The sequence below is a fragment of the Salvia hispanica genome, chromosome 1 (genome assembly GCF_023119035.1).
Source record: "Salvia hispanica cultivar TCC Black 2014 chromosome 1, UniMelb_Shisp_WGS_1.0, whole genome shotgun sequence".
Classification (NCBI taxonomy): domain Eukaryota; kingdom Viridiplantae; phylum Streptophyta; class Magnoliopsida; order Lamiales; family Lamiaceae; genus Salvia; species Salvia hispanica.
In genome coordinates, this window is record NC_062965.1 from 29,950,819 (window position 1) to 29,962,749 (window position 11,931).

General features: G+C 34.6%; 3 protein-coding genes and 1 non-coding gene across 5 annotated transcripts in view; 1 reads left to right on the top strand and 3 right to left on the bottom strand.

The window, feature by feature from the left end:
* LOC125193788 (probable polygalacturonase At3g15720) overlaps positions 1-499 on the bottom strand; it is a 6,898-nt gene extending 6,399 nt beyond the window's left edge. Inside the window, exon 1 of the mRNA XM_048091672.1 lies at positions 277-499. Within this exon, the coding sequence (XP_047947629.1) occupies positions 277-499 (223 nt within the window). The remainder of the gene's footprint in view (positions 1-276) is intronic.
* A 2,265-nt stretch (positions 500-2,764) lies between these two features.
* Positions 2,765-4,764, bottom strand: LOC125193797 (probable polygalacturonase At3g15720). Its single transcript, XM_048091681.1, has 8 exons — positions 4,639-4,764; positions 4,385-4,519; positions 4,134-4,289; positions 4,024-4,041; positions 3,730-3,940; positions 3,376-3,457; positions 3,067-3,289; positions 2,765-2,986 (listed from the first exon to the last, which is right to left on the bottom strand). The coding sequence occupies exons 1-8, from the start codon at positions 4,762-4,764 to the stop codon at positions 2,765-2,767; spliced, it is 1,173 nt and encodes a 390-aa protein (XP_047947638.1).
* Positions 4,765-5,483: 719 nt separating this feature from the next.
* On the bottom strand, positions 5,484-5,556 carry TRNAA-AGC. Its single transcript has one exon. It is a non-coding gene; the product is annotated as a tRNA-Ala (tRNA).
* Positions 5,557-9,524: 3,968 nt separating this feature from the next.
* Positions 9,525-11,637, top strand: LOC125212458 (homeobox-leucine zipper protein HAT5-like). 2 transcript variants are annotated; one of them, XM_048112652.1, is made up of 4 exons: positions 9,525-9,978; positions 10,508-10,902; positions 10,994-11,204; positions 11,288-11,637. In XM_048112652.1, the coding sequence occupies exons 1-4, from the start codon at positions 9,861-9,863 to the stop codon at positions 11,305-11,307; spliced, it is 744 nt and encodes a 247-aa protein (XP_047968609.1). In that variant the 5' UTR covers positions 9,525-9,860; the 3' UTR covers positions 11,308-11,637. The 2 variants fall into 2 exon arrangements, with proteins under 2 accessions (XP_047968609.1, XP_047968601.1); XM_048112644.1 differs by having other exon boundaries at positions 9,526-9,978; positions 10,994-11,637.
* The last annotated feature ends 294 nt before the right edge of the window (positions 11,638-11,931 follow it).

Here is an 11,931-nt window from a genome sequence, read left to right on the forward strand (position 1 = left end):
ATTTTGTGAAATTAAATAATATAGTGTCGATCTACGTTCGGAGTAGATGACCGTGGTATATTTATTTTCTCAAATCCGATTCCCGGTGAGTGAGAAATAATTGATTAAAGTTGTGCAAAATTGCAAACTTAATGAACTATGAGAGAAGCTTAGGGAATAATTAAGAGAGTTAATTATCCCACATTGGAAGTTACAACCTTATTAAACTAGTATTTAATAAGAAGGATTATTACATGTAATAATTATAGTGGACTAAGATGGGTCATAAGAGCCCACACGTAGCGCGCCACCGCGCCCCGCCAGCTTCGTGCCGAGCCTCGAGCCCGAGCCCCTCGCCCTCTTTGCCCTTGTCCTTTGCCAATGTGGCTGACACGTGATAGTCCACGTCGTGAACGAATCTAGAGTCTTCTAGACTCGGCCTCTCTAGCTCTGAGCGTGTAACGGCTCGTAACGCCCGAACGTTACAGCTCAGTAACCGACGACCGTTACGGTCTAGCATTAATGACGGCCATTATGGCCGTTGACCCCCTGCAGTGGGGACCGAGGCTAGCCATTCCATGCATTCTACACACATCAAACACTAGAAAGCATTATGCATCATAAGCTCTCTCTCTCTCTCTCTCGCTGTTCTTACGTCGAAGCTACGCCCTCTCCTCCATCCGGTTCGCGGAGCTCTAGCTCGATAAGCGGTCTTTGCTTCTACGAAGGCAGGCCGTTTTATCTTTGGGGACGAAACGCCAATCCGAAGAGCACTACCGGGGCGTATCTCGTCTTGCGGAAAGAGGCCTCCTCGACTCGGCTATTTCCTGTTCTAAAGTTTGTAGTTCCGATTTCCATTTGTAATTTTCGTTTCAGTTCTTTTCTGTATTCCATTTTGGGTTGTATTACGCCCGATTATCTCTTGTAACTCCCTAAAACCAACAGATATTAGATGCCAGTACTAAACCAAAAACTGAAAAGGAACTTGGCAAATATGAGATGTTGAGATTCAAATATGCTACTCATTCCCACATTAGATTCATGCATTTTAAAGTATTTTTCAGACTCAATAAATGTAACGTCCGGGGCAAGAATACGAAGTGATGCCGGTGCAAAGGCCCGGATAAGGAGCAACTTCTACATCTGAAGCGGAGGAGGCAAGAATAAATCGAAACACATCCGAACGAGAGGGATTCCGAGGATATGTCGGTATGGGCACTACATAAAAACAACAAATTTACTGTCGGAAAATTTCGTCGGTAATCTACATGTTGGCAATTATTTTTAGCTACGGACTACGGAAATTCCGTCGGAAATCCATCAAATCCATCGTTAATACTTTTTTCAGTCGGCAATTCCATCAGTAATTACCGAGGAATTGGCCACCGTTGGTAATTCCATCAGTTATTCAACTTTTTTTGGTAGTGGGAAGTGTATATTTGAGGAGAATCTTAATAGATTTGATAGGTGATACTCGTACCAACACAACAGATACATCTTATTTTCTTTTGGGCATCCTTCTCACAAGAACTTCAAGGTTAGTGCTTCATATGGAGCAATTGTGAGATGGGTGATCCTCTGGGAAATTATCTCCGAGGGAGCGTGTGAGTGAGGAAAAAATACGCTGGAAAGACTTGTGTTGGTCTGTGGGGAGAATCGTCAGCCTGGGAGCCAGGTTGTTACAATAAGATGTTTTTCCCGGTCGATGAATGCCGAGGTGGCACCAGGTCGGGTGGAGGACAATGTTTTGAGTGATTTCTATCTAAAGAATAAAACTCGGTCGGGTAGTTGCTATGCCACTTTGGCACCCGACTGTAATTATCGCATATACCACTAGCAAACACCCGCCCGGGTAGTTTTTGTTCCAATGCAAGAGACAAAGCTCAACATTCAAAGTTGCAGATACGAAAATAGTCAAAGTTTCATCTTTTTGTTATTAGAGCTAATGATTAGGTCTATATTGTTCACCACGGCAATATGTCTTCCTAGTGTAGAAGATTACATTAAAATGCCTTCTACATAGAAGACCTCTTGTAATGGTTTAGATTAAACAATCTAGCACAATGTAGTCTTCAGCTTCATTAATGTTCTTTCAATTCCAGTATTTATATTTATGGATTGCATTTCTGTTTTACAATAGTTTTCGTGTCACTTTAGTACCCAGTTGGGTGACCCCTCCGAGGAGGCATACCGAGTCCAAAAAGAAATACCAGACCGGGTGACTAAGTGCCAAAAGTAATACCCAGTCGAGTGAGTGTTGCACCTCAGTCCAGTAACCTATAACCGGTTGGGTGACGTGTTGATGCTAGGTGGGACTTGCAGTTTTATTCCACATGGATTCAATTTCATGTGTTTTTTTGTTGTTTTCAATGCTCTAGATTTCGTTATGCTTTGCTAAGTCGCGTAGGTTGCTCCTAACATGTAAAAGTAGACGGATTGTTCAATTGATTTTCTTTGAACTCTAAATATTCCATGTTCATGATCATCATAGGTTTCATAATTATATTTACCTTTTTCCGTGTATGACTAATGGTGAATAACATATTCTATCTTTTATCCTCTCTTTGTTTTATTGGTAAATAAACATAAATTTTAAAGGTTACGCTAAGGAGGACTGAACCTGTGACCTTTGTTCGAGCATCAACCATTCTACAATTTGGTCAACATACGCACACATTTTATCGTCTCTTTAACTAATTAAAGATTGGATGGTTTACATTAACTTATGATAACTTATTAGATTTGATCTATTCAAGTGAAAACGGGCTCATAGATAATGTGTAAATCAAAATGCAATATTAGGAACGAGATGGCCTTGAGCTCTTCCTTGGACGTTGGCACAGCCGTAGGTTGCCGGCTTATCCCCCGTCGCGACAATGTGCATGTCTTCCACCACGATATCCCGACAAGGAACGGCTTCGCTGCAGTTGAACACCACCACATTCTCTCTCCCCGAACTTCCCACCATCATTTTGAAACTCACGTTGCTGATCTCAACTGCTGAATTCTGCACCCACCAAATTCACTAATTAAATATGTAACCATGATTAATCTCTTCTGTCGGAAAAATTAATTATAATTAATTACACTTGTTGTGCATTGGCGTTGATTGCAGTAGAATTGGTCGATGATGATCGGATTAATTGTGTCTCGAAACCAAAATCGTTCAAAATGTATGTCTCTAGCGTACCCTCTTCCTCCCTGCCATGTCTTGATCCTTGCACCGTTGGTGGTGCCTAAGAAAACAACGTCGCTCACTCTAATATCTTCGACTCTGTCTTCTTGTCCATTCTTACCTAAGCTTCCGATGCTGCAATAAATCAAGAATTTTTTTTTTTATCATAAGATATGAACATACTGTTTTCATTTGGAGGGAGAATGAAGGTGATCTTTGACCTTATTCCATGTCCAGGTCCACATTTGATGTTTGTAATCCTTACATTCGACGACCCATTAAGTATTGCAATGCAATCGTCCCCTACATTTTGTTGGACTATTAACTTCAAAATATGCTAAAATGCAAATACTCCTTCTACCAAAAGTAGTCTTACTGGTGTACAACACAAGTTTTGTAGAAAAATTAGTGAAGTAAGAGGAGAGAGAGAGAAAAAAGTGAGTAGAATAAATATACTCTATTTGGAGAAATTTTTCATTTTTGGATGAGATTAATGATGGACAGGCTGATATAGAAACATGAGATTATTTTTTAATGGACGAAGGGAGTATTAAATATTGAAAGAAATGTTGGACCTGTCCCAATAATGCAACTATCAATATGGGCATTTGTAGAGGCTTGAATATGAATTCCATCAGTGTTGGGACTGTCCTCTGGAGATTGTACCGTGATGTCAGAGACGAACACTGACTGTAATCCGTGGAGGATGAGGTGCATCAAAGGGCTGTTCACAAATCTCAGACCGCCACCTACTCTGACATTAGCTGAGTTTGAGATCTCCATAAGCTATCAAAATTTAGATTTCAGATACGTGTATAAAATAACATCATCATACTATATACTATTATAATCATACAGAAAGGACTCACGCTTGGTCTGGTTTGGCCCTGAAGAGAAAACATTTTTGTGTTAGAAATAACATCATCATACTATATAGTAGTACAAAGTATAAAATAAATATTATTATTGACATATATACTTTGTTCATCCACCATTGTTGGCCACGACCGTCGATGATGCCTTGGCCGAGCAGCGTTAAGCCCTCGACTTTGTGGAAGTAGAGCCATTGGTTACAGTCATTGGCATCACATTTCCAAGTTGAAGGATCAATAGGCGCCACTAGATTCCCATCTATCTACAACAACATATATATGCAATTGCAATTTAGGAAATGGAATTCGAAACTATTAATTTGTTAATTAATTAATTCAATTAAGAGAGACAACAGACCAAAATGGTGAGAGGGTTCGATTCACAAGGGCCCATGAAGCGCAATGGTTGGATCAAGAATGACCTCCCTGAAGGAATTATCATGGCCGGAGGCGACAATGATGCACATGTCTCTTCCCATGCTCTTGCGAATGCCTGTCAATAAACAACCCACATTTTCACTAAATTTGCTAGTCCAAATATATGATCAATAAAACACAAAATATAAAACAAAATTGTGACGTCATTTTGAATTGGAAAATAGTTATATTTACATTTGTATCATCAGCTTGTCCATCGCCAATTGCTCCATAATCAACAACGTTGAAGACTACTGTCGACGTTGTTACGATTGGATAACAAACAAGAAATAAAGTTAACAAATTGAAAGCTTTTATCATTTTAAGAATTCTTTTTTAAGTATCAGAAAGAAGATTTGAAAACTTTCACATGCATTTATATTATGTACTACTATTGAATGTGATCACGATCATATAGATATTACTTTATGCATGATATGTTATTTAGATGATATTTCACGTATTGAATCGTAATCATAATATCATCATCTAACAGATAATAATTAATTAATTTGTGCAATACAATATAATGAAATAATAAATATAATAATATTGCATGTCAATCTTAATCAAATAATTTTAAACTGAAAAATGTTTTAGGCAATGAAACCCAGTTCCTTTGTTTTAAATTATAACTCAAAATTACAACCTTATTAATTTAAGTTATAGTTAGAAATTTAAAATTAGCTTTTATTTATTATATAATTAATTCGACCATATTGATATTATATGATGATTACTGATATGCACTTTTGATAATATTTCACATGTATATATATGTATTATTAAATGTGATACGATAATGTAGATATTATTTCATGATATGTCATTTATATAATTTGAACTGCGTAATTATACAATATTTTCTCTTAAGATCAATACAAAAATTATTACTATTTGAAACTGCACACAAAAAATTCATACTAGCACAAACGAAGGCCCAAAATATACCGCAAAAAATAGAATCGTAATACTAGTATTTTGTAAATAAAGCCCAACGTATACCAACAAAATAAAAAAGAAAATTTATTGAGTAAAAATGGAGATGCGGGGTATCGATCCCCGTACCTCTCGCATGCTAAGCGAGCGCTCTACCATCTGAGCTACATCCCCTTCATATATATTTTTTATTATGCTTTTAAAAATATTAATTCTACAACAAACAGGTTTCAATTAACGAATTATTGACAACTTTTGTTTTCTCAATTTTCTGCGCATCATTTTCATTTCTAAAATGTAAAAACTGTCCATTGTTATAAATTTCCATAATCGTACATCTTTATTATCCTTCATCCTAAAAGCCTATCAATTTTTTTTTTTTGCTTTTCATCTTCTCCCTTTATTAACTAAATGTGAAAGTCTCTAAGGCTCTATTTTTAAGCACAAGTCTTAGCATGCTTCTCATTTATTTCAATAAAGGATAAAATTAATTAAAATAGTAAAGAAATTTTTCTGCTCCATGCCTCCATCCGAGATTCAAAGTTCAAACACAATCCACATTAATCCAATATACTTATAAAAGAGATATATCCACCGTCCATAAAATAAATTTCATAATACTATAAATTAGGAAGTTGTGCTTCTTAGATTGTTAGGATGTGATAATCGACTCATCACGACACATAAATCAGAGACGTTTGTGATTCTAAATTTAAGTTAGTATATGACGAAACCTTTTTCTTTTTTTGGTTTGATTTCCAACACCGCCTTTAGCGGAATTCGACTAATCATGCTAGATTGGGTTTGCAGAGAAACACAAGTTTGAACCCATTATCTCAAGGTCACCACAGCTCCGCACTGCGTTGATAAACCATTTTCTTTTTAAATTTAACTTTTTTTACAACCAATTTCATCATTGAGATTCTTTAATTCTTTATGAAGTTCACATATAAAAAAAAAATCTAATACTAGTTATTTGCGTATAATAAACATGGCAAGGTCATGCTGTCGTCTGTTGCCTGAACAATAAAATGTGCTAGATTCATGGTCAGGGAGTTTCTTAAGTATAATTATTGAAACTTATGCAATGCAAGAAGGAATTCAGTATATAGGAGTAGTATTTATAGGTGGAAATTCATGAAATTATAGGAAAAAAAGTACTATTTCGAAAATAAAAAATTCTTTGTGGAAGAATCCCTTCGTACCATAATTCATGTCTAACTTTCTTTTCTAATCAATCTCAATATTATCATACTTCAAATTTTTTTAGATAACTATTACTAATATACTCAATTATATATTTTCAATCTTTATTAATACTATTATTATATTTTTCTTTCTCTTGAGTTAACACATTTAATAATAATTTCTTTATTTAAATATACTAAATAATACTCCTTTCGTTTCAAATAAAATACTTCCTTTTGGAAAATATGAGATTTTATAAAGTAGTATAATATTGTTTACAAAAATGAAGAAGAATAAATTTATAAATAAAATAAAATAGAGATGATGATATTTTTTTAAAAAAAAAGCAATCATATTCGATGAAACAGACCAAAAAATAGATAGGAACAAATGAATAACAGTAGCTTTTATAATCTAGTGGTGCCAAACAAATATCACATCTTAATCGCAATGGAGAATACAATATGTATTTCTATAAAGTATTCGAGTACATATCTTACGTGTAATCATGTGTGATTACTGAATAATCTGAATTGAGTGACTCAGTATACTATGCTAACACTGATAATGATATTGACAGTGACATAATGCAATTGGATCAGTTGCCAATTAACTAAACACAAACAAAGCCTAAAATGCCTCCACAATGATAGAGATTGATTTGTTTTCTTCGTCTGTTTGTCAAAACCATAACATTCACTACGCTTCTAATTGTTCTTTTGAGGACTCCACCAATTCTCTAATTTCTAACTCACCCTCTAACTTATAAATTTGTTCGTTGCCAACAATAGCACTACCTTAGAATAATCGAATCCGAGAATGACGGGTTTGGATTGACCCGTCGTGGATCTATCAAATAATTTGATATTATCTCCATCTAAAATTGAAATTATAATTTTTCATTTTGGTCCATACATAAAAAATATTACTCCTGTGGTTATTATGACCCCTTTTTTTCACACTTATTTTGTTTTTTGTCAAAAAAAATGACTTAACTTAATTGGAATATTTCAAAGAGGGATACGACTTAACTTAGTTAGGACGGAGAGAGTACATAAGTTTACTAAGCATTTAAAATTTGAAATCTATACATGTATAAAAGACGAGTTTTGTGGGAGGTTTTGAATGACTATTTTGTGCAAGGAATATAAATGTAATAATTTAAAATAAATTTTGATTAAATAAATTTAGTTGTGGAAAATTTTAATGTAACAGTTACAATGATTATTCCCATTGATTACTTTTAATTCATTTCATTTGGTAGTAAAATAATATTCTTTTGGAATTGGATCAAATGATGTAACCTCCTATTAGAGTGTGGCATTAAATTACCTTAATTTTGCATCTAATAATTTAATTATGCATCATTTTAAAATAAATAGTCAAAAATAATTTCAATTATTTACTCACAATTTAATGAATGGTTCTATACAATAGTCCATATCTTGGACTTTTTTAAAATGCCAAATTAAGCTAATAATTATCAATTAAGAGTATGAATTGGATATGATTATAAGAATGATTTCTAACGTTTTTTATTTATATCATAAATTATTATTTGTGATAATTACTATTTATTCGCTAGACAAATGTTCTTTCATTTTTGTGATGTATAGTTGCATTTGAAAGGTTTTAGAAATTGTTGGTGATCTTGGTCTATAAATACATGTTCTATCATTGTGGAAACCGTAAATGAGGCATAGCAGGTGTCATGTGAGAGAGTGAAAGACGAGAGCCGAAGATGTGAGTCGGAGGTAGTGGAGAGAGAGTTGTGCAAAAGATGGTAAAGGGGAAATAACACTTTTAAATCATATTTTGAAGATCATTCTATTTTAGTATATCTTAGTATTTTCTTCATGTTAATTTGTTTTATTTTTCTGTCTAGGCTACAATATTTTGTTTTTTACAAATAAAGAAATCACATAAGTTTTTGACTATTTATAATATTTTGAACCTACAGCGTTACACATTCGTCGTCAACTTCGTCACTTCTATAATTTTCATGCAAAGAAAAACACCTAAAGTCAACGAAAATATAAATCATCAATTTAGAGATTAAGGAGAAAAATAAGACTTAAGAAGAGTCAGCAGTAGATGTTGTTTGTATTTTACTATATTTTTTTCTCTATTTTTCATGACTTACTAACTTTTATTTTATTGCTCTAATGTTTATATATGTGTGTTTTTTATTTGTTTTGTTGTTCATTATTTTATCTTTTTATGGTGATATCATTGTCCTAATTATATTTTTTTAGCTGTATATTAAATATTTATATCAATTGAATATTGATAGTATTTTAGTATTAAAGTGTGTATGTGTTAAGGATGGTAATTTTCTTTGTTGTAAAGACCAATATAAGTGTTGTAATTAACAAATATTTCCATGTTGATTTAATTTAAAACTTATTTAATTTTATATTTATAATTATCTAACATATTGTGACTATAACCCATTACATTTTATTTTTAATCTAATGTAATGATGTTATTTTTTATTTTATTTGAATTATTCACAATATCTAATTAATAAAACAAAAATATTTTATGTCACGCATAGCGCGTGGGCTAACACTAGTATATATTAAAATTCCACTATTCAAGAACGTGGTCAATCTTAAATGGGAGAGATGGAAATACTATTATGATGACAAGATTCAATACTACTGCCCCCGTCCTAAAAAAGTATGAACTTTTGATTTAGCACGGATTTTAATGTATAACTGAAAAAAGTAATAGAGATAGAAAAAAAAAGCTTTAAAAGTATTATTAGTGGAGAATGAGTCCGCCTTATTAGAGAAAAAAAATTTCAAAATTAAAATTTTCATACTTTTCAAAAAATGGACTAAACAAAAAATATTTTATACTTTTGGTACGGACGGGGTTTTAATTATGCTAGGAGTAGTATTTTTGTATGCACAGATGTACACGAGTGGTTTTAGTTTGAGTCTACAACACCAAAATGGAGTAGCATATATCCCTTGCTCTGCTATCTCTGCCTTCTCGCATCCCCAAATAGCCAATAATCTTTTACGCACACTTTTCTTTTTTTTTTCCAAACTTGTTCTTCTGCACCAGCTGCGTTACTATCTCAAGCAAAAACCACTCCGCGAAAGAGATGAGCAACCGCTGTTCCCACACTTCCCATATCACCGCCATCATCATCACCAGCTTCTTCCGCCACAAATTCTGAACCCTTTTACCCCTTGTTTTTGTTTACCAACATCTGTCACTGCAAATGTCGGATTCTTGAATTCTGTAGTCTATAACTTTGTTTTTTTGTTCTTGTCTGAATGGGTGGCCGTGATTTATCTGTCGGCGGCGGCGCTCCTCTCAATCTGATGAAATATTGCGGCCATGCTCGCCCTCTGGATTCTGTGTTTGCGTCTGCTCCTTCAAATTCGTTTCTTGGTATGTAAATTTTTCCCATCATCTCCAAACTCTTGTTGCGTTCTGTTAATATACGATTTTTTATATATTTGTGTGTTAGTTTTAGCAGAATTCTTGTTATTGAAGGATTTATGTTCCTAGCTTGTATGTTTGTTTTGCTTAATATTTGGACGTAATTCATGTGGTTTGTACACAGACTAAATTGATCTTCTGTTACTCTGTTTTTTGGATTTGGTTTAATATGTGTTAGAAACTTAGAATCTCTATTTGTCTCACATATGTACTTGGCAATGATCTTTTCTTATCTATATAAGTGTGGATAATTCTCCCCCTTATGGCACGGCGAACAGCCAGTTTCTAATATGATATCAGAGCAAGCCCAAGTCGATGATGAATATCTTTATCTGGTGAAACCAATTCATCACTTGGAAACGATTCAAGATATCTATGAAATCACCATTTTATAGCTGTTTGAGATAGTATTTTCTTTATTGTTGGCATTTGATGTATGTTTATTTGATAGTGTGAGTGGAATTTCCTTCTTTCGCAGGGCCGGGAGCGATGGTGAGTTTTGGAGCTGTTGGCAGGGATAATGGATCAGGAAACTCGTTCTATCAATCGTTTGAGATGCAGGAGAACGGGGACGAATACTTGGATGACTATTTTAGCCAACCGGAGAAGAAGAGGAGGCTCTCGGTGCATCAAGTCCAGTTTCTCGAGAGAAGTTTTGACGTTGAGAACAAACTCGAGCCAGAGAGGAAACTTCAACTGGCAAACGAGCTTGGTCTGCAGCCTCGTCAGATTGCAGTGTGGTTCCAGAACCGCAGGGCTCGTTGCAAGACAAAGCATCTCGAAACAGAATACGAGACGCTGCATTCAAGCTACAAGACCTTGAAAATGGACTATGATTACCTCCTTAAAGAAAATGAGAAGCTAAAAGCTGAGGTAATGGGAAACTCATTCTCAAAAATTGATTCCAATTGCTATTCTTGCTTTCCTTATGCTCATATCTGTGATGTTGCTATATTCTTACCAGGTGCTTCACCTCACACACGACGCGATGGCTCAAGATGTGGAGCACGTGAGCTCAGGAGAATCGTACACTAAGGAACTATCAGAAGCAATGCCAACTTCTGCCAATGAAGAGCATAAAGGTTTTACGAATGACGAGCAAAGCTCAACGAGAAGTGATGCGGCCAATGAAGACAGTCCCCGGTTGAGACATCATTCTCTGTTTGTCGAATCAGGTGAGTCTTCTCATGACTTTGATCACAGTAAGTCTGTTTTATCACTTCACGAAGAAGTTTGCTTGAACGAGGAATTGCTACAGCGTGCTTATGTCTTTCCTAAGACCGAAGATGTGTATTGTCACCCTCACGCGACTTCCTGTGGCTATGGATTTTCTGTCGAAGATCACGCCTTCAATTTCTGGTAGTATTAAGTTCTTGTCTACGAACTTTTTGACTCTTTATGTATAAGTCTTTTGAGTATTTGGTAGTAAGTAATAAGTGAGTGTTGTAACAAATCCAGGCTCCCTCAGTCAATAGTCAGGCCATGTCTAAATGGCTTTATGTGAAGATATAGGTTTGTTTCAAGCTTTTGTTGTTCTATGTAGTATCATGTTTTAGTTACTACTTCAGTGAAAAATATGTGAATGATGTTGATTGCTTGTTTGAGTCAGAAGAGGACTTGACATTCATATTGATAATACAATAAGATACTCCATGAAATAAAATACGAAACCAATAAAATGAAACATACACACAATGACGGTTTATGGAGCTGTGCTTTCTCTTACAACTTTTTTCACTCCTTCGATCACATATTCAATCTGAAACTATTCCAGAGATTGTCTCCATTGATTTGGAGAATGTTAGTATGCCTTGAATCTGTACTGTTTGCCGCTAGTCAAATGGGGCCTGACGCTATGCTATGTTTCTGTTTTGGATCCTAATTGTCATATTGGGTATAGCC